This window comes from Bubalus bubalis, chromosome 15 (genome assembly GCF_019923935.1).
Source record: "Bubalus bubalis isolate 160015118507 breed Murrah chromosome 15, NDDB_SH_1, whole genome shotgun sequence".
NCBI lineage: Eukaryota > Metazoa > Chordata > Mammalia > Artiodactyla > Bovidae > Bubalus > Bubalus bubalis.
This window is the reverse complement of record NC_059171.1, coordinates 1,012,477-1,040,379: the sequence shown is the minus strand read 5'-3', so window position 1 is coordinate 1,040,379 and position 27,903 is coordinate 1,012,477. Positions and strand designations below refer to the sequence as shown.

General features: G+C 38.9%; 1 protein-coding gene across 6 annotated transcripts in view; it reads right to left on the bottom strand.

Annotated features, from left to right (window-relative positions):
• The window catches only part of TAF2 (TATA-box binding protein associated factor 2), an 89,205-nt gene that overhangs the window by 36,059 nt on the left and 25,243 nt on the right, over nucleotides 1-27,903 (bottom strand). For 5 of the 6 annotated variants that reach the window (XM_025264951.3, XM_006074700.4, XM_025264952.3 and 2 more), the window contains exons 5-19: nucleotides 27,161-27,302; nucleotides 25,727-25,958; nucleotides 23,270-23,454; nucleotides 22,185-22,298; nucleotides 20,946-21,045; nucleotides 19,080-19,165; nucleotides 15,778-15,913; nucleotides 12,268-12,422; nucleotides 11,502-11,616; nucleotides 11,101-11,210; nucleotides 9,543-9,608; nucleotides 7,980-8,232; nucleotides 5,957-6,097; nucleotides 3,271-3,381; nucleotides 258-451 (exon numbers count right to left, since the gene is read on the bottom strand). In XM_025264951.3, the coding sequence (XP_025120736.2) occupies nucleotides 258-451; nucleotides 3,271-3,381; nucleotides 5,957-6,097; nucleotides 7,980-8,232; nucleotides 9,543-9,608; nucleotides 11,101-11,210; nucleotides 11,502-11,616; nucleotides 12,268-12,422; nucleotides 15,778-15,913; nucleotides 19,080-19,165; nucleotides 20,946-21,045; nucleotides 22,185-22,298; nucleotides 23,270-23,454; nucleotides 25,727-25,958; nucleotides 27,161-27,302 (2,140 nt within the window). The remainder of the gene's footprint in view (nucleotides 1-257; nucleotides 452-3,270; nucleotides 3,382-5,956; nucleotides 6,098-7,979; nucleotides 8,233-9,542; nucleotides 9,609-11,100; nucleotides 11,211-11,501; nucleotides 11,617-12,267; nucleotides 12,423-15,777; nucleotides 15,914-19,079; nucleotides 19,166-20,945; nucleotides 21,046-22,184; nucleotides 22,299-23,269; nucleotides 23,455-25,726; nucleotides 25,959-27,160; nucleotides 27,303-27,903) is intronic. The other variant, XM_025264955.3, reaches the window with a different exon arrangement.

Here is a 27,903-nt window from a genome sequence, read left to right as displayed (position 1 = left end):
AAGACATGAGGAAGTGTTCATGACATAAGTAGAATATAAAAATTATATATATATGTCAAAAATTAAAAATTGATATAGTTATCACAGGAAAAAATTTAGAAGACCTTCTCCAAAAGAGTAATAATTTACCCATGGATGGTAGACTCACATTAGATTTTTTTTTTTACTTTTACTTCTGTATTTTTTATGAAAATAAATTTCTCTAATAATTATAAAAGCAAGTAACTATAAGAAGCAAATATGAAGAATCATTATACCTGACAGTGATGGTGTGCCTGTAACTTGGAAGAAGCTTTTCCATGTTCAAAAACCTAGTGATTTCTTCAAGAATGAGCCGCACGTCCGGATGTAAGTTATCCAAAGTTCGAACTTCATTATTCACACTGACTGCCGGCGTAACAGAGTTGGCAAGGGCATCAATCATCTCTGCACGATAATAGTTATCTGAAAACTAAGCCAAGAAACAATTATGAGACGATGATAAATTTACACTTTTCAAAAGTGAATGAAATAAAATATAGTAACTTTAAAAACATAATTTATCTGCAAAGACAAGCAAATTTTCAGGTAAGTATTCAACACTGTCCTTTGGCGTAGAGTCACATATCGGAAAAAAGAGCGAGAGAGACTTACTTAACAGTAACACACTAGCTACTACGGCATGGAACCACAGACTGAGCCAAACAGGGAAAGCAGCGCGTCCAGGCTGCGTGCTGCCCCCTGCGCATGTAACCTCTATGCAGGGCACATCATGAGAAACGCTGGGCTGGAGGAAGCACAAGCTGGAATCAAGACTGATGGGAGAAATATCAGTAACCTCAGATATGCAGATGACACCACCCTTATGGCAGAAAGTGAAGAGGAACTAAAGAGCATCTTGATGAAAGTGAAAGAGGAGCGTGAAAAAGTTGGCTTAAAGCTCAACATTCAGAAAACGAAGATCATGGCCTCTGGTCCCATCACTTCATGGCAAATAGATGGGGAAACAGTGGAAACAGTGTCAGACTTTATTTTTCTGCGCTCCAAAATCACTGCAGATGGTGACTGCAGCCATGAAATTAAAAGACACTTGCTCTTTGGAAGAAAAGCTATGACCAACCTAGATAGCATATTGAAAAGCAGACACATTACTTTGCCAACAAAGGTCTGTCTAGTCAAGGCTATGGTTTTTCCTGTGGTCATGTATGGATGTGAGAGTTGGACTGTGAAGAAAGCTGAGCACCGAAGAATTGATGCTCTTGAACTGTGATGTTGGAGAAGACTCTTGAGAGTCCCTTGGACTGCAAGGAGATCCAACCAGTCCATTCTGAAGGAGATCAGTCCTGGGTGTTCACTGGAAGGACTGATGTTGAAGCTGAAACTCCAATACTTTGGCCACCTCATGTGAAGAGTTTACTCACTGGAAAAGACTCTGATGCTGGGAGGGATTGGGGGGCAGGAGGAGAAGGGGATGACAGAGGATGAGATGGTTGAATGGCATCACCGACTCGATGGACATGGGTTTGAGTGCACTCCAGGAGCTGCTGATGGACAGGGAGGCCTGGCGTGCTGCGGTTCATGGGGTTGCAAGGTGTCAGACACGACTGAGTGACTGAAGAACGGAACTGAAGACACTAGCTTGTTGACGAATGTTTACTACATGTAAGGCACTCTCATAGTGATCTAGCCAGATACGTCTAAAAGGAAGACGGCAGTTTACAAATCATGCTGGTGATACAGAGTTTCGAATCAGCTATTTCTGAGTTCCACTCTCAACTAAGACATCTAACCAAGGGTCACCAGATATTTGCAGAAAGCATCAACATAAAGAGAGATCAGAACAAAGGGGGGAAAGCAGCTTGGAGGAAATAAGAATGTGCAAAGAAACAAAAACCAGTAGAGGGAGAAAAGTTCAAAGGTTATCATTAACATACTCTGAGAAATAACCAATGATATGCCTTCCAACAGCATAATACATGTTTAAAAGAAAGAAATATGCAGGGAATCAGAATCAAAATTAAATTGGAATATAAAATGGAAAAAAAAAACTTGAAATTTTGAGCAAAAAAGTTAAAAAATAGGAAAGAAAGCCACAAAGAAGCTGGAGGGCTGGTGTAGAAGACAATAGGAGTTGTAGCAAAAGAAGCAAAGAAAATGGAGGAAACTATCCTCTGAAATGAATCAAATTTCTAAATCCATATCCCAGTCAATTCCCAGAAGACTAATTTAATTGAAAGCAATCACGGTTGGCTTGATTTAAACTCAGGAAATCAGATGTACTGGCCTAGAAATCTGAACATGGAGCAAGAAAATTAATCCTATCAGCAGGGTCATTTGTATTCAGAGATTACTTAAATAATGTTTATAAGTTTTCTGCAAGAATATTTATAGCTCCATTGTTACTGTGGATAACTACTTTCTCTCCAGAAATTTGTGTATACATGCCTCCACTATAGCCCTATTAGTGCTCCACTTTTCCTCCATTCCTCCACTATAGCAGTAAGAGACCTAGCTGTTGACTTGCTGGATTTCCTCATTAGGCTGAAACCTTGAGGGCCCAGAATCAGACTGTCATATATACAGCAGTTCTTCCACAGTTTTTCTGTTTGTTTTTGGCTGCTCTGTGCAGCATGTTGGTTCTTGGTTCCCCAGCCAGGTACTGAACCCGCACCCCCTGTAGTGGAACCGTGGAGTCTTAACCACTGGACCTTCAGGTTAAGTCCCAAATACATGCTTACTTTAAATGAAATGTGAGATGGCAACCACCATGCCTTCTTTTTCTATTTAACATGGTACACTGCCTGGCACAGCATATATTCTCAAAAACACTTGCCGATTGCTAGAATGATCATGAGTAAGGTGAAATAACTTTTGAAGCATGGCATTCAATAGCTATTACCAAACTGTGGATAAAACACACATTATGGTTAAAAAAAAGAAACGAGCCAAATTCATCAATGAACAAGTTATCCAAGAAGAACTGTTTTCTGACAGAAGAAAAAAGGAATAAGAATAAAATTGGGCTGTCAGACTTCACCAAAATAGATGTCAGCTGAGTTTCCAAAATTTGATGTGCTACTCTCTGCACCTTATAACAGGTATAAGGAACATTTAAAAATCAACTAATCTTGGTTTTCAGATAGATATCTGGTTATTACAATAAATCATATTTGTATGTTTCTAGCTCTAGAAATTTCAAGTCCCATGGACACAACAATGATTTCACAGTCTAAATATTTCTCTGAAAACAAAATATCACTGGCTAGTTTTATTAACATGAAAGTAACGTACCTTATTTTTTCTGTTGTCATTGTACTTGATTAGGTCTAAAATAAATGTTAAGACTTCTTTGGGACAAAGGTTGTGAACATCTCTCAATAAGGCCATTGCAACTGGCATAGTCTACAAAAAAAAAACTTGTTTTCAATTTCCATCACTATAATCCAACGCAGTGCACGCTGAGAAAAGGTTGCCCTGGGGCTGACACAGTATCGGGGGAGTCCAGGCCCCAGCCCCCTGGTTCCTACTCCTCCCACGGGAACAGGCCTCAAACGCTCTGGCAAGAGAGCTCAGCAGGAACCCCAGGGGAGAGCTGCAGAGCTGGAGGCACCCTGCAGCCCACCTGCTGGAAGAGGGACATGTCATGCAAACCCAGCTCTGTGATTTACAGAGGAAAAGGGATGTGTGGGCTTCAGCATTAGACAGACCGCTGTCCAGTCTGTACTCCACTGCCATCTACGGTGGGTTATTTTAGCTAGCTGCTTGCTGAGCACCACTTTCAGGGCTCACAAGATACAGTGGCTAGAGGCACAGGGCGGACAGCAGAATTCAACTACTTGTCTCAAGAGACACAGACTCTCCAGTACCATCTTTCTCAGCCTAAGGAAAAACGGTAAATTACCTGAAATCCAACTTTCCCCTTTTCAAATTTTCATAGACAACTTTTCTAAGGAGGTGGAAGCCTGACCCACAGAGGTAACCTCTACCAGAACAATAGCAGAGCAAAGCTATTCCAACTCAAGGCAGAACCACAGACAATGGACATCACAGTTCCCAGTACAGAGAGATTGGACCATTCTCTCTTCTGATTAAAGTAACTATACCCTCTAAACTGGTGGGCAAAAAGCAGCGTGGCTCCTCTGCTGGGCTGAAGGCGCAGAAGCAACAGGACGGTCAGTGTTACACTAGGTATTACCAATGCTGGAAGAACTGGGGGAAAGATTCTGTTTCACAGAAATAGGACTTAAATTTAAGCACGAATCCTCATTCTTTTTTCTGGTACTACAAGTATTATGTGAAAGGTGAACTGGTCTGAAAGCACTGGCTTCTCCACTTTTTTTTACTGCAAACCACACTAAGAAATATGTTTACATCCCAAGTGAACACACACACACACACACACACAGAGTCACATATACAAACTAAAAAATAAAACCAAAACAACTTGTACCTACCCTTATCACATGTGTTGATTCTGATACTGCCTATTGTTTTATTTAAAAACAAAAACAAAAAGCTTACAAACGGATTTCATGACTGCCTGCCTAATGGGCTGCAACCCTCACTGTGCACGCTGGCCCGAGGCCCGTGGAGAACAGGGCACGAGGGGCGCGCGACAGGCTCGGGAGTTAACGCGCCTCCGGGCCACAGGCTAGTGGAGCGGCAACACAGAGAGCCGAGCACACGTTCAAGGCCTATAAACGGCTCAGCTGCTGAAAATAACAGAACGCCTCAGACTTCTTTGATCACACCAACACTGGCTTTCCTCAAACCCAGGTCTCCTGAGTCTGCTCTGCTGATGACTGGCACTATAGCTGTGTCATGACTTCCGCTCCCAACACGTGTCTCAGCGTGGCTGGGCAGTCCTTTCCCATTTCCCTCCTCCACACACACACTGCACCTTGCTTAACATCCCCCTCAACACCTACCATTTCATTTAATCTGGTTTCTACCTGCCTCAGGAAATGGAATGTTTTTATCTTTTCTAACATTAACCTTCCAACTATGTCCTGCCCACTTCTAACAACTTCAGAATCTGCCTTGTCTTTTTCATATTTACTTGCTTCCACTTGAACATTACATCTCTCCTCCACTGGTTCTCTTCTCTATGCCAAACATGCCTCAAGCTTTTTCTCCCTCTACACAAAATAAAACCTAAAATGCCCTTTCTCAGCCTTCCTTTATCCTTAACATGTCTCCCTTTTCTCATACTCTTCAGCTTTACTCCTTCTAGTTCAACCTAGTTAATCTAATCTCTGCGTTTGTTATTATTAAGTTTCTCAAAATATTTTACAAGTGATTTCCAAGTTGCCCAAACACTGACCACCCCGCCAATCCCACACCGCTTCTTAAAACAGTGACTTCATCACACCACCACTTTTTAAATTACCATTTATAAACAACTTACCATGTGATAAAAATATAGTGTAAAACCCTTCACATGCTTGATATTATTTAATTCTCAAAAAGATAAACTTTACAATTGACTAAACCAGGGCTTAGAGTCAAAAGACTTGTCCTCTTGCAAACTGCTAGTGAGCAGCAGAGCCAGGGCTAACCTGGAGCTGTGTGCCACACTGTCTCTGGCCCAGAAACGCTGTCCACACTCAACAGGGACAGCCATCAGAAGGACTCGCGCGCCTCTCCATCCCCCAGGAACTACCCACCTCTACTGACCTCAGTATTAACGTGGACCTCGACAGGGACAGCCATCAGAAGGACTCACGCGCCTCTCCATCCCCCAGGAACTACCCATCTCTACTGACCTCAGTATTAATGTGGACAGTGAGTCACTTGCACACAGTTCATAAAACCAAAGAACAAGCAAAACTTTGGAAAGTATTTCAGAAGCAAAAAGAGAAAAAAGACAAAATAATTTGTAAGAAAGTAAATAATATTCGAAGAGTCCCCAAGGTAAACGAATATATACTGATATTGGCATAAAATAATTATAAGAAAACCTGAAGGGAAACTGTACCTTCTGTAGAAAGTAACTTTGAAAGCTCATAAAGTTGTTTGTTTTCACAATGTTTGGACAAGTTTTACAACAAAACATCCTAGTAAAGAGCGACTTCATAGCTGGTGGTCCTGTCCACGTGCTCACCATTGAATTTGCAATCTGCAAACAATTTGAAAATGGAATAATTTCCGTCACCACGGCAAATGTATTTTTAAATAAATAAAACAGCTTTCTGAAAGTTATCAATATACTGGATTCATTTCCAAGGATTTCAATTCTTAAAACTTTAATATATTTCAGCGTCTCAGTATCATTTCCAAGAAAATATATAAACTCCCTCCTCCTAAAATTCTATGTACGTGTATAACTATTTTCTACTAATTAATCTCTAAACTGGAGCATTCTTTTCATGTTTTAAGAAACCTTCTTTGCAAAGACTTCTAAGTTTATCCATTCAGGCAGATGAGTTCTAATATTTTAAATTTATCAGGTAGAATAAATAAGGACTTTAAATAAGGCTTTTAACTCTACCCTAACTGAAAAATAAGGCAAATACAGTCCTACCACTTAAGTCTGTAAGAACACATTACAAAAAAAATACATTTTGTTATTGATACTTTGAAAATGAAAGTTGCTCAGCTGTGTCTGACTCTTTGTGACCCCATGGACTGCAGCCCGCCAGGCTCCTCTGTCCATGGAATTCTCCAGGCCAGAATACTGGAGTGGGTAGCCTTCCCTTTCCCCAGGGCATCATCCCAACCCAGGGACTGAACCTAGGTCTCCTGCATTACAGGCGGATTCTTTACCATCTGAGCCATGAAGAAAGCTAATTTAAGTGTGTATAAAAACCATAGCTGAAAAGAATGAAATTATAATTAACTTTAAACAACACAGGCTGTAATTTTACGGATTTGCTAAGGATTTACGGAGAAGGCAATGGCACCCCACTCCAGTACTCTTGCCTGGAAAATCCCATGGATGGAGGAGTCTGGTAGGCGGCAGTCCATGGGGTCGCTAGGAGTCGGACACGACTGAGCGACTTCACTTTCACTTTTCACTTTCATGCATTGAAGAAGGAAATGGCAACCCACTCCAGTGTTCTTGCCTGGAGAATCCCAGGGACGGGGGAGCCTGGTGGGCTGCCGTCTATGGGGTCACACAGAGTTGGACACGACTGAAACGACTTAGCAGCAGCAGCTAAGGATTTAGCCTGCGAGAATTACAAGAACTTTACAGAAACAATAAAATTACACCCTCAGCAGGTGATTATCAAAGAAAAGCACATTTTCCCTTACGTATCTGAGTAGATAAAGGAGTTTAACTACTCACTATTTACCATTAAAGGTGAAACAAATATAAATCATTATAATCTGCTGAAATACTGGACAAGTGGATATAGCAGTGAGGAAAGCAAGACAGTCAATACATGGGAATGAACTTATCATCAAGATGTTTTTAAAGACCTGGAACCCAGTATTTCTGGTCGAATATCTGTTAGCGCTTTTTGATTTTCATTTGTTCTATCGTCAAATGTTTCTTTTCTTTTTTTTTGTATCTAAAGAAAAATATTTACTTTTTTTAATAAATTAACTTTTGTAGAATGTTAAATGATAGAATCTATCATTTTAAATTCTATATCCCTATACTGAATACTAAGCTCTAACCAACAAGAAATCGCCACCACAGTGGGATAAATTAATGAATGAATTAACGCCATGTACCATAAGGTAAAACATCCCTCAAACCAAGGAACTGCTTCCATTCTTTGTTTTAACAATGTGCATGGCAATTCAATAAAATGGGGAAAATTCTCTTTGGTTTTAAAACCTGACTTTCAGTTTGACAGGCACAAGACTTGAGCGCACGATTTATTTTCAGGTCAAAACATGTTTCTTTCAAATCAGCCTTGCTAATAGAATGTGGCAAAGAAGACCAATCCACCAAGTAAAATGAACAGCTGCCGAGCAGTTTAATTGCTCTTCAGGGTTGCTTCTTTAGTGCACTAGCCATCTTCCTCCCTCTATACTGCGAATAATCTCACCTTTGCGAGGCAGAAGCAGGCGGCCATCCGCACTCGGTAGAAGCACTGCTCCTGCTCCAGGACGTCCGTGAGGGCGAGCCGGGACGCTGGGGTGGGGAACCTCTCCAGGGCCGAGATGGCCTCCTGCTGCGCGACCACGTCCCGCTCGTAGCGGAGCTGGTACTGCCACATGAAGTCCGCCTGCTCAGAGTCCACCTTCCGCAGCACCGCCATGTCCGGGTCGATCCGGATCCACAGCAGAGGGGAGTCGGCACTGAAAGCAGAGAGCAGGCGCGTTTCCCTCTTTCCCACTTCATATATTTATAAAACAAACACACAGCATTTATTAACCAGATTTCCTTCTCCATGCAGTATTCAAAACTGCCTGGAGTTTTACTGTATTTGTTTTTTTTTTTTAAATAAATCACACCAACAACTTTCCCATTATATTTAATATGTCTAACTTATATCAATCTTGCTGAAACAAAAAAATCCACCTGAAAATAATAATTTGGGGACTTTATTAGTGATTACACAGTGTGCAAAGGGAAAATGGGACCAAATTTCTTCATTTTATTTCCTAAAGCTTAACACTTGACAATGGTTACAAATGCCACTCTTTATTAGAAATCAATCTATGACTCAAGTTACTTCTTATTAATTTACTAAATTAACTTGTTCCACTGACTTTCAATATTTTTTAAAAATGCTAGTCTCATGATGATCGTTATCAAACAGAAAGTCCTGAAATCATAGTTCAGAGGCACAGCACAAATTTATTCTCAGGTAGTTCTCAAAGTCTCAAACACAGTTTTTAAAAAACTAGTCTCTTTTAACAAAAGAATAGCACTTGAAATATTAATACAATTCAACAAATACTACTGGATACTTAATATAGGTGAGACACTTGATATGAAAAGATTATATAAGCTGTGTAATAAATAGCAGTGATATTTGGTACCCAAGTTAGTAAACAATTAGAGATATTTTCTACTTTTATAAATATTTATATTTTTATAAATACACAGGCATTAGAAAATACACAGGCACAATATGGACAGGCAAAATAAAGTTTGAGCTACATTATATTTAAAAATAAAATGCTGTCAATCAGTAAATATCACCACAAAAAATGTAGAATGATATTTAAATTGCTTTTTGCAAACACAGGAGGCCTCAAAGTGCCCTGAGGCTCTGTCCAAAGACAAAGAAAACTAGTATCATCTGAGAGTTCACTGGAAATGCAAGCCATCAGGACTCACAAGTGAAATGCTGGATCAGAAACTAAATTCTAAGGAGATCCCCAAGTACTGTACACACACTTCAGCTTGAGAAGCACTGCTCTAGAGACCACCGGGGAAGCAAGGCTATTTCCTCTGAATTTTATCCGGGCCAGGCTAGATTTACTTTTCTCTGTTTGATTAATTATAATTTTATGTTCAATCTGTTATCAACATAAAGCTTCTTTTGCCTTTTGAAAGTTTTAAAAGCACCAATTTCAGGACATTTACATACTTTTAGATGTATGCTACACGACAAATGAGAATGCAGAAAATACTGTATCTTTGAATTTAAGTAACTTACTCCATCGCAGAAAGATCCATGTCAACTTCTTCACCATTCATCAGTGGAATTTTTTTCTTCTTATTCCTACATTTAATGAAAAGTAAGTTCGAAAATTCTGACATTTCCAATTTTGACAAGAGATAAAGAGCAGCTGAAGTTCAAATTAAGGATCGCATGTAGTGTTGAAAGATATTCTAAGGAGGAAGAGAGGAACAATATAATGGAATTTAAACACAACAAAACCTACCTACTTTGAAACTTAAAGAGAATGAAAAGGTCTTCCTGATCAATGTTTAACAAAAGTCAGAAATATCTAATTAAATGTCAACTTAAAACATATACATATTTCCAAGAACTGGTACCTGGAAATTTTACACAAGAAGATAAGAGATCTACCAATAAAGAAATGCTTTATTAAAAACAACAACACAGGCCTGAAATGAGAAACGAATAATTCTGAACATGTGCTATACATGCAAGGTGCTGTCCTATATGAAATGAAGAAGTTAACTACAAAACATCCTCACAGTATGAATTAACATGCATAATTAATTAATATGCACAAGATTATGATGAGCCAAAACAAAAGCAACTGCCTCCATGCAAATTACTCCTGAATAATTAAATCTTCTGGACACTACACTAAATGCATGGTCACGTGAGGACAAATACAAACAGGAAGAGAGAGCACAGTCTTCTTGTGCTCCTCACGCCAAATAATAAGCAGATGACACTCTGTTATTACAGAGAAAACAAAGCCAAGGAAATGTGATGAAAAGGGGAGCAATCAGACGCTCCCAATGTCAAAGGTGGACAGAACAAAAAGAAGGATCTCCTTTGAACTAAGAATTTTCACAGAGAATGATTACAGGGAGACTTTAGAACCAAGTTCTCTAAAGGACTCAAAATCAACCGAGATACGTTTGAGATGACCTAAGTGCAGTCATGAGTAAAAAACTTTTGTTCCTCAAATTCTGACATTGCTACACACTCCTCCAGCAAAGAACAAAAATGTTCTCGTTTTTCATTAGTCAGAGTATGTGTTAACGGCTGTTAAAAAAAAGGTGGTAAAGAAAAAGCACAGTAAATAAAAGATGAACTATTGCTGGCAATGTGCCTTAGAAAGACATCTACGGTGTTCCTAAGGTCACGGTGACACGGAGAAAACGGAGGGCAAAGTAGACACAGGAAGAGAAGGCAGGGGCGTTTTCATGACGTATATACTAAGCTCCTTTCTTTACAGTCAGTGTTCATTTCCTCCAAATTTTCTATAGCTATTAATCCAATGAGATAAGTAAGAACAACCCTAAGCAATCTGTCCTGAATTTTTCCTGGCTCCCAAAACTCAAACTTCCATTCCACCTCCCCTTGTTCTTACAAAGTAAGGGTTCTCATACTTAAATTTTAAAATTAACTGTTTAATTCTAAGGATAAAAGTGTTGTCAAGAACAGAAAGTAGACAAGGAATCTGGTAATACTAACTTGAAGTAAAATGGGAAAAAAAGATACTAGATAACATGTCCTCCATCTAAAAAATTAGATATACACTAGGGTTTTTATTGTGGACAGTGCCTACCTTCTGCTTTTGGAATGGCAAGGTATGTCATGTTTAAGACTGTTTTCTTCAATTTGCAATGTATGATTGAAGGATCCATCTAATTCCTGTACTGTCACTTTAAGTGGTCCCTTTAAAAAGAAACATACTGTTCAAAGATAGTGCCAGGAAAAGAAAAAAAAAAAAAAATCACATGTATTCTTACATGTAAGGAACATTCACCAAGATATTAAACAACACTGTATAAGACTTGCATGTGGAGACACAGAAGGGCAGCCGGTGCCAGAGGAGGTGGAACTGGGAGACTGCTTCCCCAAGACCTCTAAAAGTAGGCCCTCCTTCCCGCCACCCATAGGCCCTTCCTTTATTTAAACTGGGCAGAAAGTGGTGCAAAAAGGCCATTTTGGAAAAAAAAAACTTACCACATATTTCTGGGTTCCAGGAGATGTATAATCTTGTTTTATTTCCAGTTCCAAGACATTTCGCTTTCTATTAAAGGCAAAACTTCCATAAAATTTTACCACTCCACTCTGGTCTCTGAAGAACTGTAAAGGAATCTTTGCATACTGGAATAAACACGTACTAAACAAAATAAATTATTCATCAGGGTAGTAATAATTTTCAAACACATTCCCACCAGTTCAAAGCTTGAGAGCATACTCCACTGTAAACCAGGTGGCAAAGCATTCAAAATTCCTGCGAAAAATGTTTTCCCAGATTAAAAAAAAAAGATCCTGAAACATGAAGGAATTAGTTTTTTTGAAAGAAGCAAAACCACTCTACAGGGTTATTAATATAGAAAGTGCTTTGAAATGAAAAAATGTAACAACCTAAAAGTTCCAAGATACCATGCAGGCTGTGCCAACCCCCAGCCACACTGGAAGTCACGAGACACTGCGTCTTACAAGTGACCCTACGGGCCTGTCTGGCGGGTATTCACCTCCCTGACCATCAAGCCTGCTGCTGCACTCACACACTAAAAGGCACCTCAAAGGAAGCTGAACTTGACGAATACAGATGTGTATGGACATGTGCGCCCCAGTGACTAGCTGGCACCTCAGAGGAAATGATTTACAGTTCTGGCAACATCTACCATTAATTGCCTCCTTTTATCCCCCAAAGCTGTTCCTTCTTCCCCTTATACAAACAGTCTTCCCTCCTTTGCTCAACTACTACAGAAAAGGATACACCCACTGCTTTATTAAAGGCTGGATGTCTTTGCCAGAGACGTTTGAGATGGATTTCAAAAATCCAGATGTGGAAACCAACATTTGACTCCACATATGTGACTGGAACTTCTGAGATGAAGCAGTACTAGCCAAACTTAGCAGTTTATTGAAAACCTGCAAGAAAGTATCATTTAGTATATCTGTGTAACACAATTATACATCGCTTTCAATCCTGTACTATTCCCGCTTTGCAATGTAAGTTTCTTATAGACAATCATAGAAGACAACAACTTCACATCTTACTTCAAAGACTGTTTTTAGTTAAAAACTATGAGCAGTAAAGCATGAGAAGATTTAAACAGCCAGACTACAAAACTATTCTTCTAAACATAACTGAATTTTAATGATGTCCTGGCCAGACAGTGACACTGTGTTTTTAGGAACTATAATAATATGCATCTATAATGTACTGTGCCGTGAGCTTTAAGAAGTTGAGAACGCTCGTGTGGATTTACGCCACTCTTAAGAGTGGACTGGCTCTTTACAGACCACCTCTCACTCGATATTTTTGTTCTTCAAAGGCAAGGTGAAGGATAGAGGATTCAAGAAACTTAATTTTGAGGCAAATTTAAAATGTTTTTTTAAAAAGATTACTAAAAAGTTATAATAGCCAGGACATGGAAGCAACCTAGATGTCCATCAGCAGATGAATGGATAAGAAAGCTGTGGTACATATACACAATGGAGTATTATTCAGCCATTAAAAAGAATACATTTGAATCAGTTCTAATGAGGTGGATGAAACTGGAGCCTATTATACAGAGTGAAGTAAGCCAGAAAGAAAAACACCAATACAGTATACTAACACATATATATGGAATTTAGAAAGATGGTAACAATAACCCTGTGTACGAGACAGCAAAAGAGACACTGATGTATAGAACAGTCTTATGGACTCTGTGAGAGAGGGAGAGGGTGGGAAGATTTGGGAGAATGGCATTGAAACATGTAAAATATCATGTATGAAACGAGTTGCCAGTCCAGGTTCGATGCACAATACTGGATGCTTGGGGCTGGTGCACTGGGACGACCCAGAGGGATGGAATGGGGAGGGAGGAGGGAGGAGGGTTCAGGATGGGGAACACATGTATACCTGTGGCAGATTCATTTTGATATTTGGCAAAACTAATACACTTATGTAAAGTTTAAAAATAAAATAAAATTTAAAAGAAAAAAAAAGTTATTTTTCATTTACCTTTAAGAATATTACCAATGGAAAAAAAATGGCTAAGCATTTATAATACAAATGGTTTCTATTACCTCAACTAGAACATCTCAGCTAGTTCCACTAAAACTTGCTTAAACATAAGGGAGAACTTAGCAACAGAAAAAATAAACATCTTTTAGATAAATATGCTTTTTCCTGCTGAAAATATCTCTAAATGGGGCACTTCATCTTTAACATTCTAAATAATGCCAAACACAAAATCCTAGCATAAAGGTTTTACTTTTAACCTCACACTTTAATTTTATCTTCATAAGAATCCTGCATTGCGTGGGTCAAGTATTGATGCCCGCTCTGTATCTGGGGAAACACAAACAAAAAGAACAGGAAAACTGGCACAAAAACAGAAATACAGACCAATGCAACAACATAGAAAGCCCAGAAATAAACCCCTGCACCTATGCTACCGCCAAGTTGCTTCAGTCGTGTCCAACTCTGTGCGACCCCACAGATGGCAGCCCATCAGGCTCCCCCATCCCTGGGATTCTCTAGGCAAGAACACTGGAGTGGGTTGCCATTTCCTTCTCCAATGCATGAGAGTGAAAAGTGAAGTGAAGTCGCTCAGTTGTGTCCAACTCTTAGCAACCCCATGGACTGCAGCCTAGCAGGCTCCTGCGTCCATGGGATTTTCCAGGCAAGAGTACTGGAGTGGGGTGCCACTGCCTTCTCCATACACCTATGGGTACCTTATTTTTGACAAAGGAGGCAAGAATATACAATGGCACAAAGACAGCTGCTTCAATAAATGGTGCTGGGAAAACTGGACAGCTACATGTAAAAGAATGAAATTAGAACACTTCCTAACACCATACACAAAGATAAACTCAAAATGGATTAAAGACCTAAATGTAAGACCAGAAACTCTCAAACTCTTAGAGGAAAACAGGCAGAACATTCGATGACATAAATCAAAGCAAGATCCTCTATGACCCACCTTCTAGAGTAACAGAAATAAAAACAAAAGTAAACAAGTGGGACCTGATTAAACTTAAAAGCTTGTGCACAGCAAAGGAAATAGTAAGCAAGGAGAAAAGACAACCCTCAGAAGGGGAGAAAATAACAGCAAATGAAACAACTGACAAAGGATTAATGTCCAAAATATACAAGCAGCTCATACAACTCAATATCAGAAAACAAACAACCCAATCAAAAGGTGGGGGAAAGACCTAAACAGACATTTCTCCGAAGAAGACCTAGAGATGGCTGACAAACACACGAAGAGGTGCTCAACATCGCTCATTATTAGAGACATGCAAGTCAAAACTGCAGTGAGGTATTACCTCACACTGGTCAGAAAGGTCCTTATCAAAAAGTCTACAAACAATACATGCTGGAAAGGGTGTGGAGGAAAGCGAACACCCTTACACTGTTGGTGGGAATGTAAACTGATACAGCCACTATGGAAGATGGTATGGAGATTCCTTAAAAAACTAGGAATAAAACCACCATATGACCCAGCAATCCCACTCCTAGGCGTGTACCCCGAGGAAACCAAAACTGAAAGAGACACATGTATCCCATTGTTCGTTGCAGCACTATTTACAATAGCTAGAACATGGAAGCAACCTAGATGTCCATCGACAGATGAATGGATAAAGAAGTTGTGGTACATATACACAACGGAATATTACTCAGCCATAAAAAGGAACACATTTGAGTCAGTTCTAATGAGGCAGATGAACCTAGAACCTATTAAACAGAGTGAAGTGAGTCAGAAAGAGAAAGATAAATATTGTATTCTAACACATATATACAGAATATTGGAATATAGTATTGAAGAATTTATTTACAGGGCAGCAGTGAAGAAACAGACATAGAGAACAGACTTATGGACATGGGAGAGGGGAGGACAGGCTGAGATGTATGGAGAGAGCACATGGAAACTTCCATTGCCATATGCAAAATAGATGGGCAACGGGAATTTGCTGTATGGCTCAGGAAACTCAGACAGGGGCTCTGCATCACCTAGAGGGGGTGGGATGGGGGGGGCGGGGGGATGTATGTGTACCTATGGCTGATTCATGTGTAGGTTTGACAGAAAACAACAAAATTCTGTAAAGCAATTATCCTTCAATAAATAAATTTTTTAAAAAAAGAACAGTTTACTTACTGGACAAACAGCTAAGTAGTAACAACTCCAGCTATAAAGCCAGATGCCCTGATTCCTATTCTACAGAATAGTATTCAGATTATATGCATATAGAAAAGACCTTTCTTTACAATTATTAAGTTCTTTATACTTACTTGTAACATAAATTCCATACTGATCCTATTTTCAATCAATCTCATCACAAGGTGAGCTTTACACTGAAACATAGTGTAGTATTCCCAGGAGAGCGTATGTGGATGCTTTATGGAGAAGTGTAGATGGGACGCTGGACTGAGAAAACAGATTTTCTTAGTGTAACAAATCTGAATGAAATAAATAATACATTTCATGGCTACATCAAGACACTAAGTCAAAAACTTCATGGGAATATCTGAGAAGTTTCCTTAGTATGAGACCAATGAAGACTAGGAAACATCTAAAAATAAACTTAACTATAAATAAATTATAAAGTTTTATGAAAGGACATAAATGAAAATTTGAATACATGGAAACATCTCCTAGGCAGGAAGACACCTAGTGTAAAGAATTCAATGCTCTCCAAGTTCATTCCTACAGTCAATGCAACTCCAATCAATATCCCCAGGTTAAAGCATACACAGAAAACCACTCAAGATGGACCACATATCTAAAACAAAAACAATGATAAAAGTACTAAAAAAAATTAAGGAAAATTTTTTCTTTCCATAATCTTGCGATGGGAAAAATCTTCATAAGGAAAAATATAAAATCCAGAGGACATAAAGACCAGATTGACCATGTAAAAATGAAAAATTCTGACATGATGAAAGAGATTATCAGTAAACAAAAGGCACAGTCAGGAGAAAGATTTATGACATACATGAAAATCTGAAGTGTTTACACTTTTTTACTATTTCAAATACTGCTACAGTGACTAACTTATAATACATATGGAAGTACTTCTCTATGGCAAATATCTAGACGAATAATTTCTATATGATAACAGAAATTGAACAGCTGACTCTAAAAATTATCCATTTTAGAATTTCGACTGGTACCAACAAATTACCCTTCAAAATCAGTGTTACCAAATTACTGTCTCACATTCAATATGTAAGAATAGTCATTTAAAGTGAAAGAACTGAAGTGAAGTCGCTCAGTCGTGTCCGACTCTTTGCGACCCCATGGACTGTAGCCCACCAGGCTCCTCCGTCCATGGGATTCTCCAGGCAAGAATACTGGAGCGGGTTGCCATTTCCTTCTCCAGAGGATCTTCCCAACCCAGGGATCAAACCCGGGTCTCCCGCGTTGCAGGCAGACGCTTTATCATCTGAGCCACCAGGGAGTCATTACATTTCCTTAAAAAATACAGCATATTGAAATTTAAAATATTTGTTAAATTGATATTTGAAAAATTACCTTTAAACCTATTACTTCTGAGCTTATGCACAGCAATATGAAAAAGGTTACATAAACTCCAAGGTATAATGGAATAGTACATACAGCATGCAAACAGAACAAAGTAAATTCATGTATGGCTTCCCAGGTGGCTCAGTGGTAAAAAAAATCCACCTGCCAATGCAGGAAAAGTGGGTTCAATCCCTGGTCCAGAAGATCCACTGGAGAAGGAAATGGCAACCCACTCCAGGATTCCTGCCTTGGAGAACCCCATGGAGCCTGGCATGTAGCACACGGGATCGCAAAGGGTCGGACACAACTACGCCAGTGAGCAGCAACAACAAAGCTAGTGGACAGCCCGTGGGCTGCCTGCCAGGACACAGACACGACTGGATTCTTAAAAACAGGGGTGTACAGTAACACGCACACTTAAAGTATATTTTGTGACTGCCATATACACACAAAAGCCAAAAAAAAAAAAAGAGGTCTGGAAGACAATGTACCAAATTTATAATCATGGTTATCTCCAAGGAGAGAAGTGGTAGGAGGGAGACGTGGTTAAAGAGGGCTAAACAAGATCTTTTCCTTTTTATTCCACAAGCTTCTAAATTGTACTGTTTTGAATCTCCTCAAAGAGCATGCATTCATCTGCTATTTTTACACATAAATTTTGAAAATCAAACATACAGAGAGAACTAAATAAATGGGCAAAACAACGTAAAAACATTCAGTGTTAATAATATTTGCACACAATGGGAAGGCTCTAATTACAGCCAGGAAACTGCCAGATAGCAGGCGGCAGAGAACAAAGTGAGAGGAACTAATATTTGGATGAGTGCGTACTATGTTTAAAGCTTTATCTCAAGTAACCCTTATGATTAAGACAGATCATCACTGTTTGACACATTAAAATACGCACATACTTAGAAAGGCTATATAATTTTCTTAGCTCACAAAAATCAGTAACTATAAAAATCCAAGTTTGTCTAACTCCAAACTCCTATGCCTTCCCACTGACTTAATCTTATCTCAGTGACCATGCTTCAACAAAAGAAAAGACTACTTGTGAACAAATTCCAGTTGCTTAACCTTTGCTGCACTTTTAGACACTTGGGTAGCCTCATCAATCCTACAGACCACAAGAGAAAAACTGCTTGTAAATGCACAGAAATTATACAAGTTTACAAAGGAAACCAACTATAATGAAAAACAGCTATCAAAATATTTTTTAAAACTATGACATCACCAGTACATGTGCTAGTTCACTAACGCATCGAACAGCAGGGTCTAGGGAGTGACGCAGCAGCGGCGGCCTTCTGTCGCAATTTTACCGTACTGAGAGTAAAACATATCTCAAGATATCTGCTAACAATGAAAACGTGATAGGATGACATTCATGATTTCTACATTGGCAAAGTCACAGCACTGTCTGTTATCTACATTTATAATTAAAGGAAACATAAAATTTCAGTTAATAGTAAAAATACAGAAAAAATTTCCCATCCAATTCAGTTCATATTCCGTTAGTGAACTTATGGATCCTAGGACAAAGAAGAATTCCTGCTAGCACCATTATGTTGCTATAAATGGCTATTTCCTTTACAGTGACTGAAGAAACAGAAAAAAGAGAAGGAAATAAAAGGGAAGAGTAAATAAATGTCTAGATAGTTGGCCATTTAGATAAAGAGGTATAGGTAGGCTGTGTTGATGATGAAACCATCTACTTAGACTTAAAAAATTAATCAGTGATACATAAGCAAAATACTTGTTCCAATATTTTTAAATTTCTATGAGAACAGTATGATATATTAATATTAGCATTAGGAAATTAACATGAAAAAAAAAGCACTGTCTTTTTAAAGTTCTTTTTTTAATGTAAAGGTTTTTTAAAATGTTTAAATCCATCTATAGCCACCACATGCAACAGTAATGAAAGGAGTAATGAGAATATTACTGGTATCTGTGGTCTCAGGATAGACTACTTCTGTGGCCTGTATGGGCCTCATTATACACAAAAGTGTTTCTAAGACTAATCTCATAAAGCAAGGTTTGTAATATCATCTCTGAACAATAAACATACTTATCCTTCTCTTTTCCTCCACCAAATATAGGATGTAATAAAACTCCACCAGTTTTTAGTTCATACGCCACTATTTTGTCCAGCTCCTAAGGATGTAAAAACAGAGGCCAATGAAAATTATTTTCCATATTAAACTTTAGACCTAAACTGTGATTTCTAATTTCCTGGAATCAGAACGTAAATTTCCGAAAGTAAATGAAATGTATCTAGAGAGTAGTTGTGTTCTCATAAACGAAGCAGACTGCACAGCTGGCTGAGACGGAGCCACACAGCCATCTCTCCTGTGGGACCGCGGGGCGGCCGGCAGCCCAGCCACATTTCCTAGTGGCTCTTCCCAACCTCTCTGACCCGTTCTCCAAGTTTCTCTCTTCCTTCTCTGTATTTTGCTTCTGGTGGAGGATTTAAGCAAGTAAAAACAAATAGGGATAAAATTATATCAGGAATCTATACTTTTAAAACTCAATTTTTCTCTAATATGACACAGGTCAAAATGAAAAAAAAAAAGTTTCAGTGGAAAAAAGAGACACCAGAACTGTGCTGAAAATCCACGACTGGTTCAGAGAGCACACGAGCAGGACAGAGAAGTGGCAAAGCCAGTGGCCCACTGAAAGGGCAGGCCTGGAGCCCGGCTCCGCTGCCCACTGGCTGTGCAGCCTCAGCCAAGCCACTCCGCTGGGCCTCGGTTTCCTTCTCTGTAAAATGCAAATAATGACAGAGTAGTTAGGAGATTAAGATGGTTATTACTTATAAAATGTTTGTAACAGCACCTGGAATACCATAAATGCTGTACGTCACATTTCCCCCTTGATTAACAGTTTTTGAACTCAAAAATGGACTTGTCCAGTTGTAGATATGTGGATTGTTTCCTAATTCTTAGTGTTTGAAATTTTTTACAATTACTTTTTAACTTACTTGAGTTTAGGTTTAGATGACCAAGGTACATAAAATGAGAAAAGAGGGAGAATAAAAAGGGCCCCTCTAATGAGGCTATCAAAGGCTAAACTTTTTCCAACTGAGAAGGGAGAAGATAAGCAGGATAATAAAACACATATGAACAGAATGGGCTGGGCAAAATACAATCGATTTTTTGGTTTGGCCAAAATCTTTAAATAATGGGAAAAGATGCGGAAATGACAGAGAACGTGAACGCCCTGCAGGACTAGGCGACGTACAGGGCGCACTCCTCCGAGCCGGGCGCTGCGTGACTACACGTAGGTGTCTCCAGGCCCTGCCCTCGGTGTGGGTGCTGCCACTGCCTACTCTCCTGACACAAGACGCTTGGAGAGATTAGCCCAAATCATAAAGCTTGGCAGTGAATAAAAGCGAAAAGCAAACTGGCTCCAGAATCTGGGTTCTAAGTCTAAACAAATTTAGAAAGTACGGCTCCTCTGTCCATGGAATTTTCCAGGCAAGGATGTTGGACTGGGTTGCCATTTTCTACTTCAGGGGATCTTCCTGACGACCCAGGGATTGAACCTGCATCGCTTGTGTCTCCTGCACTGGCAAGAGGATTCTTTACCCCTACCACCTCCTAGAAAGCCCTTAGAAATTACATTAATGCCACAGAACTACATTAAAAATAATTACTGTGAGGAGCAGGAATATATCTAATAGCTGAATTGATGTTTAAGGAGCTTACTTATTCTCATTCTTAGCAAAAGTCTTTGGAGGCCAACAATAGCAACAGAAACTAGATAAAATAGCTAAGTCTCTATAAAACGATTCTCATTTTTTTTTTTCGGAAAAAATCAGGGGCTTTCAATTAACAGTAAGTATTTTATAGTTACTAAAAATAAAGGAAAATCTGGAGAACACAAACATGTCTTATTGACTTCTATGTAGATAAATGGATCCAGCTGCTTTTACCTCTTTAATCCAGTGGCGGTATTCATTAACACCAAAAGTTTTTTTCATCCAAAGACCATAAATATAACCAGAAATTCCTTTCAATACCCATTCATCAGACCTAAGCAAAAAGCCAAATAACAATATATTATTTATTTTAATATAAATAAAATATAATGCATTTTATTATTTTAATAAGAAGAATTCTTCCGATAAGGCCAAGGAGGGTAACAGAGCAAGCATAGCAAGTACTTCTCTGCCTGTTTAAAGAAGGTAAAAGTCCTGAAACTGTTTGGTCCCCCACTCCCTCTGGCTGCCCCTCGCGCGTCTCGGGGCTCCTGCTCGGGGCTCCCTCTGGCAGAGCTCCTCCCCCAGGCCCACCCACACCGCCCGCTGCTGGGCAAGCACAGGCACGCAGCCAGGACGCACGGCTCAGCCCTGCAGCGCCCACGCTCGAGCACTGCCAGCCCCGCGCATACCTGTGGTGGCGCCCTAAGACCTGAGGTTTAATCACTTATTTCTTAGTTTCTTAAGAGGAAACACGACACCATTCATTCAGGTATATATTCATGTTTATCTAGTCATTCATTCAAATATTCTGCCTACATGTTTCAGAGACTATTCTTTAGCGAAACTATGTGCCTTAGGAAATTATGAATTAAGAGGCCTTACCCTCTGTCCTTCACCCTCCAGAAAGAAAAAACAAAAAGAAATCAAGACTTATATACTATCAATATATGTTATAATCGTAGGTTATAATCTTAAGGGAATTTGTCTGTTTCTTCAAATTTACCTCAGGTTAATCAGAAAGAAAACAGAAAGTATTTTATTTCTCACACTTCTGAAGTAAATTCGTTCAACACCAGGCACTGACAGGCCCCACAGCACTGTGGAGGGCACCGCTGCCCCGGAAGAGCAGCAGGGCACGGAGGCCGGCAGACCCTGACCACCGTTCTCTCACGCTCAAGTCCTCGTACCACAGCATGCATTCAATTCTTTAAGGAACTGCTACTATCAAAATTCTTACCTTACTGAAAATTAGAGAATTGATTATACTGACATATTGAGGAAACGGCCAAAAATTTAGGATAAAATTTATACTCATTATTTTTCTTTAAACATATACAGAATGGTGTCTGTTAATTATCTGCAGTTAGAACAAATTTCAACTTATGCTGCAGGAAAAGAAAATAAAAATAAACTTTTCTGATTCTTCTCAGGAGTTTCTTCTCAGGAGTTGTAAACTTTGAAATTACTCACCAAGACATTCTGGATATGAAACATCCAAAAAACTGCTGGGCCAAAGACTGGGCTAAACACCTTCTGGTCAAAGGTGTCTCATCTATAATCATAGCACTGTGTAGCAGATTCGTGCTGGAATTTCAAAGAGCAGATAGCTAATTATAACCAAGAAATAAATAACTATTCAATCAAAATAAAATAATCACACTTTTAAAATGATGGAATTCAACTAAGATATAACAGAGAAAAAACAGAATACTCTCCCCAAGAGCTTTCACATCTTTTCAAATTTTAGCTGAAATCCATGTTGTAGTAACTTTTGTTTAAAGTACGGGGTGTAATGTTCCCCACCGATTTCCATGAAAAATATAAATATTCTTTTTGGGGGCTAGGCAGTTGCAGCAGCAATCAGAAATTGATATGTTCATCAGAGACTAGTAATTTTACAAGGGGGGTCTTCTAATTTCAAAAATCTTTTCCTAATAATACTATTAACTTTTGTTCTATAATACTAACTTTCAAATACCCTGACCCATCAGATCTTCTAACTACTCTGAAGAATGCAGGAACACTACTACTATGTCCATTTTACAGAAGAGAAAATAGACGCAGAAAAAAAAATTACCGATCCTGAGACATAAAACTTCCAAATTGTGAACTTTTCAAGGAATAAAAGAAGGGAGGGAGATAAAGTGGTTAAGAGAAAAAATAAAATAAAGTTTTTTCCTCATTTTTTTACATACAAATTTCTGATGATATTAGTAAATTTTTATATGGTGCTAGGACAAAAACTCCACTAAATATCCATATAGTACTTTGTATATTTGTTTAAGTGCGTAAGCAGAAAAGAGACTAAAACAAATACATAAAGTATTAGTAGCAGATAATTCTGGATAAAGATAATATATTGACTCTCTTGGGCTATTCTGAAATTTTCTTTATGCTTGTCTACATTTAAACATTTTGAAAACACAGAATTTCTACAAAGCCATTCATAGCTAAACTGAAGGGAAAAAGTTCAAAATGCATCTTAAAAATGATCACAAAATAAATAACCTTCACATCATGAACCTAATTTAGTCATTTCAAATTTGGATACAGACCTAAAAATGCTCATGGAAGCATAAGCAGCCACTTCAACATAAGCTTCATCAATGAATACAGTCTTAAAACAGGAATATGGGTATCGACATGTAAGAATTTCTTCATAAAATTCAAAAACTTCATGAAGATATGATGTGGTATGTTTAAGCAATGGAAGAAGTTGAGGTAAACAAAAATGAGTAACCTAAAAACAAAAAGCAGGGAAGATCATTAAATAAGAGTTAACTTATATCTTAAATTTCCTAAATATCTCAATTATAAATGAAGCCACATTTAAGTCCCTCCCCTCCCCTCATTTTTACAACAAATCCATGGCACTGAGATAAAACACTGGTATGAAATTAGTGACTACTATTATTATGTTTATGAAATATTCAATGCATCAGAATATTCATGATAGATTTTATGTCTATGAAATGCTTAGGTTAGATCCAATGAAAATATAACCTTGGCTACAAATTAAAAGTTTCTCCTACGTATGCATACAAAACAAAAATAATCTAAACTTTCAAGACTTACTATAAACCTGCCTTTTACTCATAAATCTAACCTAGTGAATACTGCACATCACAGTACTATCTTATATAATTAAAAGCTGACTATCTTCAGCACATACAAAGAATATGAAAGCTGCAGGGAAGGCTTATTGGTAGTGAGGAGATAAGAAATGCCAGCAATAGAAATAATAATTCAGACTTTCTTCCACTACATCCCACTTTGGACACAAACACTCATATATTACCTACTGTTTCACTGTCCCTTATTATGACTTTGTGCCATAAGAATAACATCAAAAATGACATCATCACTCTGACCAGCAGGCTTCCCAGGTGGCTCAGTGGTAAAGAATGCCTGCCGATGCAGGCGACCGGGGTCTGCTCCCTGGATCAGAAAGACCCCCTGGAGGAGGGCATGGCAACCCACTTCAGGATTCTCGCCAAGTGACTCCCATGGACAGAGGAGCCTGGTGGGCTACAGACCATGGGGTCACAAACACCTGGACAAGACTGAGCAACCGAGCATGCAGGCACTCTGACCAAAATGATCCAGAAAGGCTTTATGAAGAAGACTAGATCTCAGCTAATCTTTTTGAACTGGACAGAAGTTTGACAGGTATGGACAGAAAAAGAGGACATTGCAAATGGAGTCAAAGACAGGACAAAATATGGTTTGGTTGAAAAAAATATAAGTAAACTATGTTGAACAAACATAAATAGAAAAGAAATGAGGAAAAAGCTAGAAAGGACTATTAGGGTCAAATTCTAGATGCTCTTGAAAGACATGCTAAAAGAGGTCTGATGACTGCAGGATGTGGAGGCAAGGAAAGCTTTTAACATACAATAAAAAACTACTCTTCTGGCAACATTATGAAAGAACAGACTAGAGACTACCTAAGTGAAGGATGAGCATGTACGGATTACCAGTCATCAGGGCCCAAACTGCACTGCGATGAGCCCTCTTACTGGTACAAACAAAAAAGAAAATACTATTCATCAAAAAAAGACTCACTTTTAAACAAAGCTACATGATAGCAAATCTACTAATACAAGAGAAACTTTTTTTAAGAGGGAAAGACTAAGTCACTGGCTCTAAGTATTCAAGAAAAATATTTTTTGACTGACATTTATGTTTTCCCCATCCAATGGCTCAGTGGGAAACGAAAAATTCTTCCAAAATACAAACCAGGTACTAATCAAATTTTGATTTTAAAGTTGATCATTTACTAAAAATGGTAAAATTCACTGCATCTTTTCAGTGAATACTTTTAAGAGTCATTGTTAAGACACCAAAAGGAAACCATTCATAAAATATCTCGAATATTTTCCATGAGTGATTTTATAAACCTTGTGAATTAAGGGATTCATTCAAATGTTACTTTAAACCTACACAGAGACTACGAGGGTCAATAACCAATGAATCACTTTATACCCAACAGAAACGTGATGCTTAAGGAGGCCTAATAGCACGACAGGGCTTATCAACTGGTCCCTGATTTATGATCAGACATGTGGAGGGAACTGGAGAAAACCTCAGTGAGCTCACTGACCCAGGCTGCAATCCTGCCTGCCTTAACCTTTCTCTTCCCTCTACATATGCTGAAGTTAGGATAAATCTTGCTTTTTAATTCTGAAACTGCAATATTTCAGGTTCTGGAGAGGGAACTAGAACATTCATAAACTCAAAGAAGTTCTATAATAGAATCAGTTATAGAAATTGACCAATATTCTAACCAAGTTACTTGAAGCTCTTTTGGAACACTAAGCCCTCTGATGAAAAAAATACGAAAATTTAAAAAGAGTTTATTGTCATTACACATTTCAGATTAAAAAACCTTTCTCTCTAGTGAGAGTTTTCATAGCTGAAAAAAGAATTAAGAAAAACTTGGTATTTTATTCATATTCCCCTGATCAGGCTTGAAAGAGTAGGAGAGGAGGGAGCAAGAAGCCACAGTTTACCTCATGCATATATGGATCTACGAGGATTTCAAAAGGTCCAATGGCCAAGGAGATGTTTGATGCAGATGTTGGAATGGTAAGCATGTAATGGAAGGTCTTTTTCCTCATGTCATGGGTATACACGGTCTCCACCAAATCTCCATTGGAAACCGCCACCATGGCGGCATCCACTGTAAACTCTAACTTCCATGTGCATAATTCAGAGTATGAATCAACACATGGGAACCAAAATCTAGAAGAAAGATCAACAGTACAGAAAATGTTGAAAATGTAACCTACATTGTTCCTCCCACATAGAAGTTATTTTAACACTTACAGAATGCATACAAAAATTTTTTTTTAGATCTCTGCACACTAATGCTTTCTACTGAGCAACCTAAAAGAATGTGATTTAAGATACAGCCCTGTCTCCAAACATTACTTGGCAATATTAATAAAATACATCATGTGGTACCTCCAGTTTAAACCCCAAAAAGAAGTAACGATGTCTGAGTTTCTAATTTTTTAATTAAAAATAATTTTATTTGTATATTCAGTTTTTATGTGGCATTCATTTTTAGGAACGAAAAATGCTTACAATAAAGTTTTAAAAAATACAATATTCAGAATCCATTCCATACATTAGGAAACTGCTTCTCTGGAAATGTGATGCACTGTATAAATTCAAACAGCACTGATAAAGCCAGACATTAAATTTCTAGTCAATGTTCTACTCAGATCAGGTTTTACCTTGTGCCAGGGTCTGAACTTGTTACTGAAATAAAAAGGATAAGACAATATCCCTGGCTTGGAGGAGTTAACAGTCTGAAGAGAAAACAAAGAGTATATTTCAATAGCGTGGTTAACTACCGAGCTACGAGAATGCACTACAGTTACGTGGAACAATACAGGTGCATCTCACTCCCAGGTACACAAGAAAGGCGGGTGTGAAGAGCACATATGTGTGCTTCCACTAATCACGTTCAAAACCAGGTGCAACTGATCTATGGCATTTGGAGCTCAGGCTGGAGGCTATTTCTCAGGCTACCGGGAGAAGCAGCGAGTGGGAGGCGAGGCGACCGCAGTGCTGATACTGCTGCCGTTCCTTTTCTCGGTGTGAGTGTGAGTTACAGCGATCTGTTCAGTTTGAAAAGGTACCAAGCTTTCTATTTACAATTCATTAATTTTCTGTATGTTGTTTTACTTCAATACAAAAGTTTAAAGAATAAAAGAACTGAGATGACTTTAGAAGACCAGACTTGAAGGGGAGCGGAGGGAGGACAGGGCTGAGGAAGAGCGATCAAAGGGGCAAGATCCAGCAGGGGAAAGTGGCTGCGGCCCAGGCTCACACTTCTCATCCAACACGCAATACCTGTACTGCATACACACACGTACAGAGAAAAATACAACTGAAAACGTGCAATCAACTGTGATACATAAGAATGGGTAATCTACCTTGTGGAATTTTGATACCCACAAGAGAACACATGAGCACCTCTCTCTGCCATGCTTCCCTCTACACTGGGTACCACAAAATGCAGACCTCCTTTTGGCTGATCCAAAGAAAAATTGATGTGTATCTTTAGGACCTTTAACTCTGCAACAAATAAATACATACACAGACATATAAATATATATTAGGTAACAGTGGTCGATGTAATAAGGGTAAAGACTTACACTGAACAGAAAGTGGGAATCAAAGCTTGAGTTTTACCTAAAAACACCACACTATCTAACCCCGTGCAGGCTGTTACCATCTCTGCCTGCAGGAGCTCAGCAACGGGCTTCTCCTGGTGTCCCTAGTGCAAGCGTGAAGTCGCTCAGGCCTGTCCGACTCTGTGCAGCCCCAGGGACTACAGTCCACGGCTATTCTCCAGGCCAGAATCCTGGAGTGGGTAGCCTTTTCCTTCTCCAGGGGATCTTCCCAACCCAGGGACTGAACCCAGGTCTCCTGCATGGCAGGCGGGTTCTTCACCAGCTGAGGCCCCAGGGATTGGTGTCCTTATCTCCACTCAATTCTACTCACTGCTAGCTGTGGGCTCTCAGAACGCAGAGCATACCATCTTCTCCTCTCCACATCTCTGACAGTGCTATACTGCCACAAGAAACAAGTTCAAAACCACCACCTAGGGCACTTACAGCCTTCCAGACCCCATTCAAAACTTACTTTTCAAGTCTGTTCACTTACTACGCGCCCA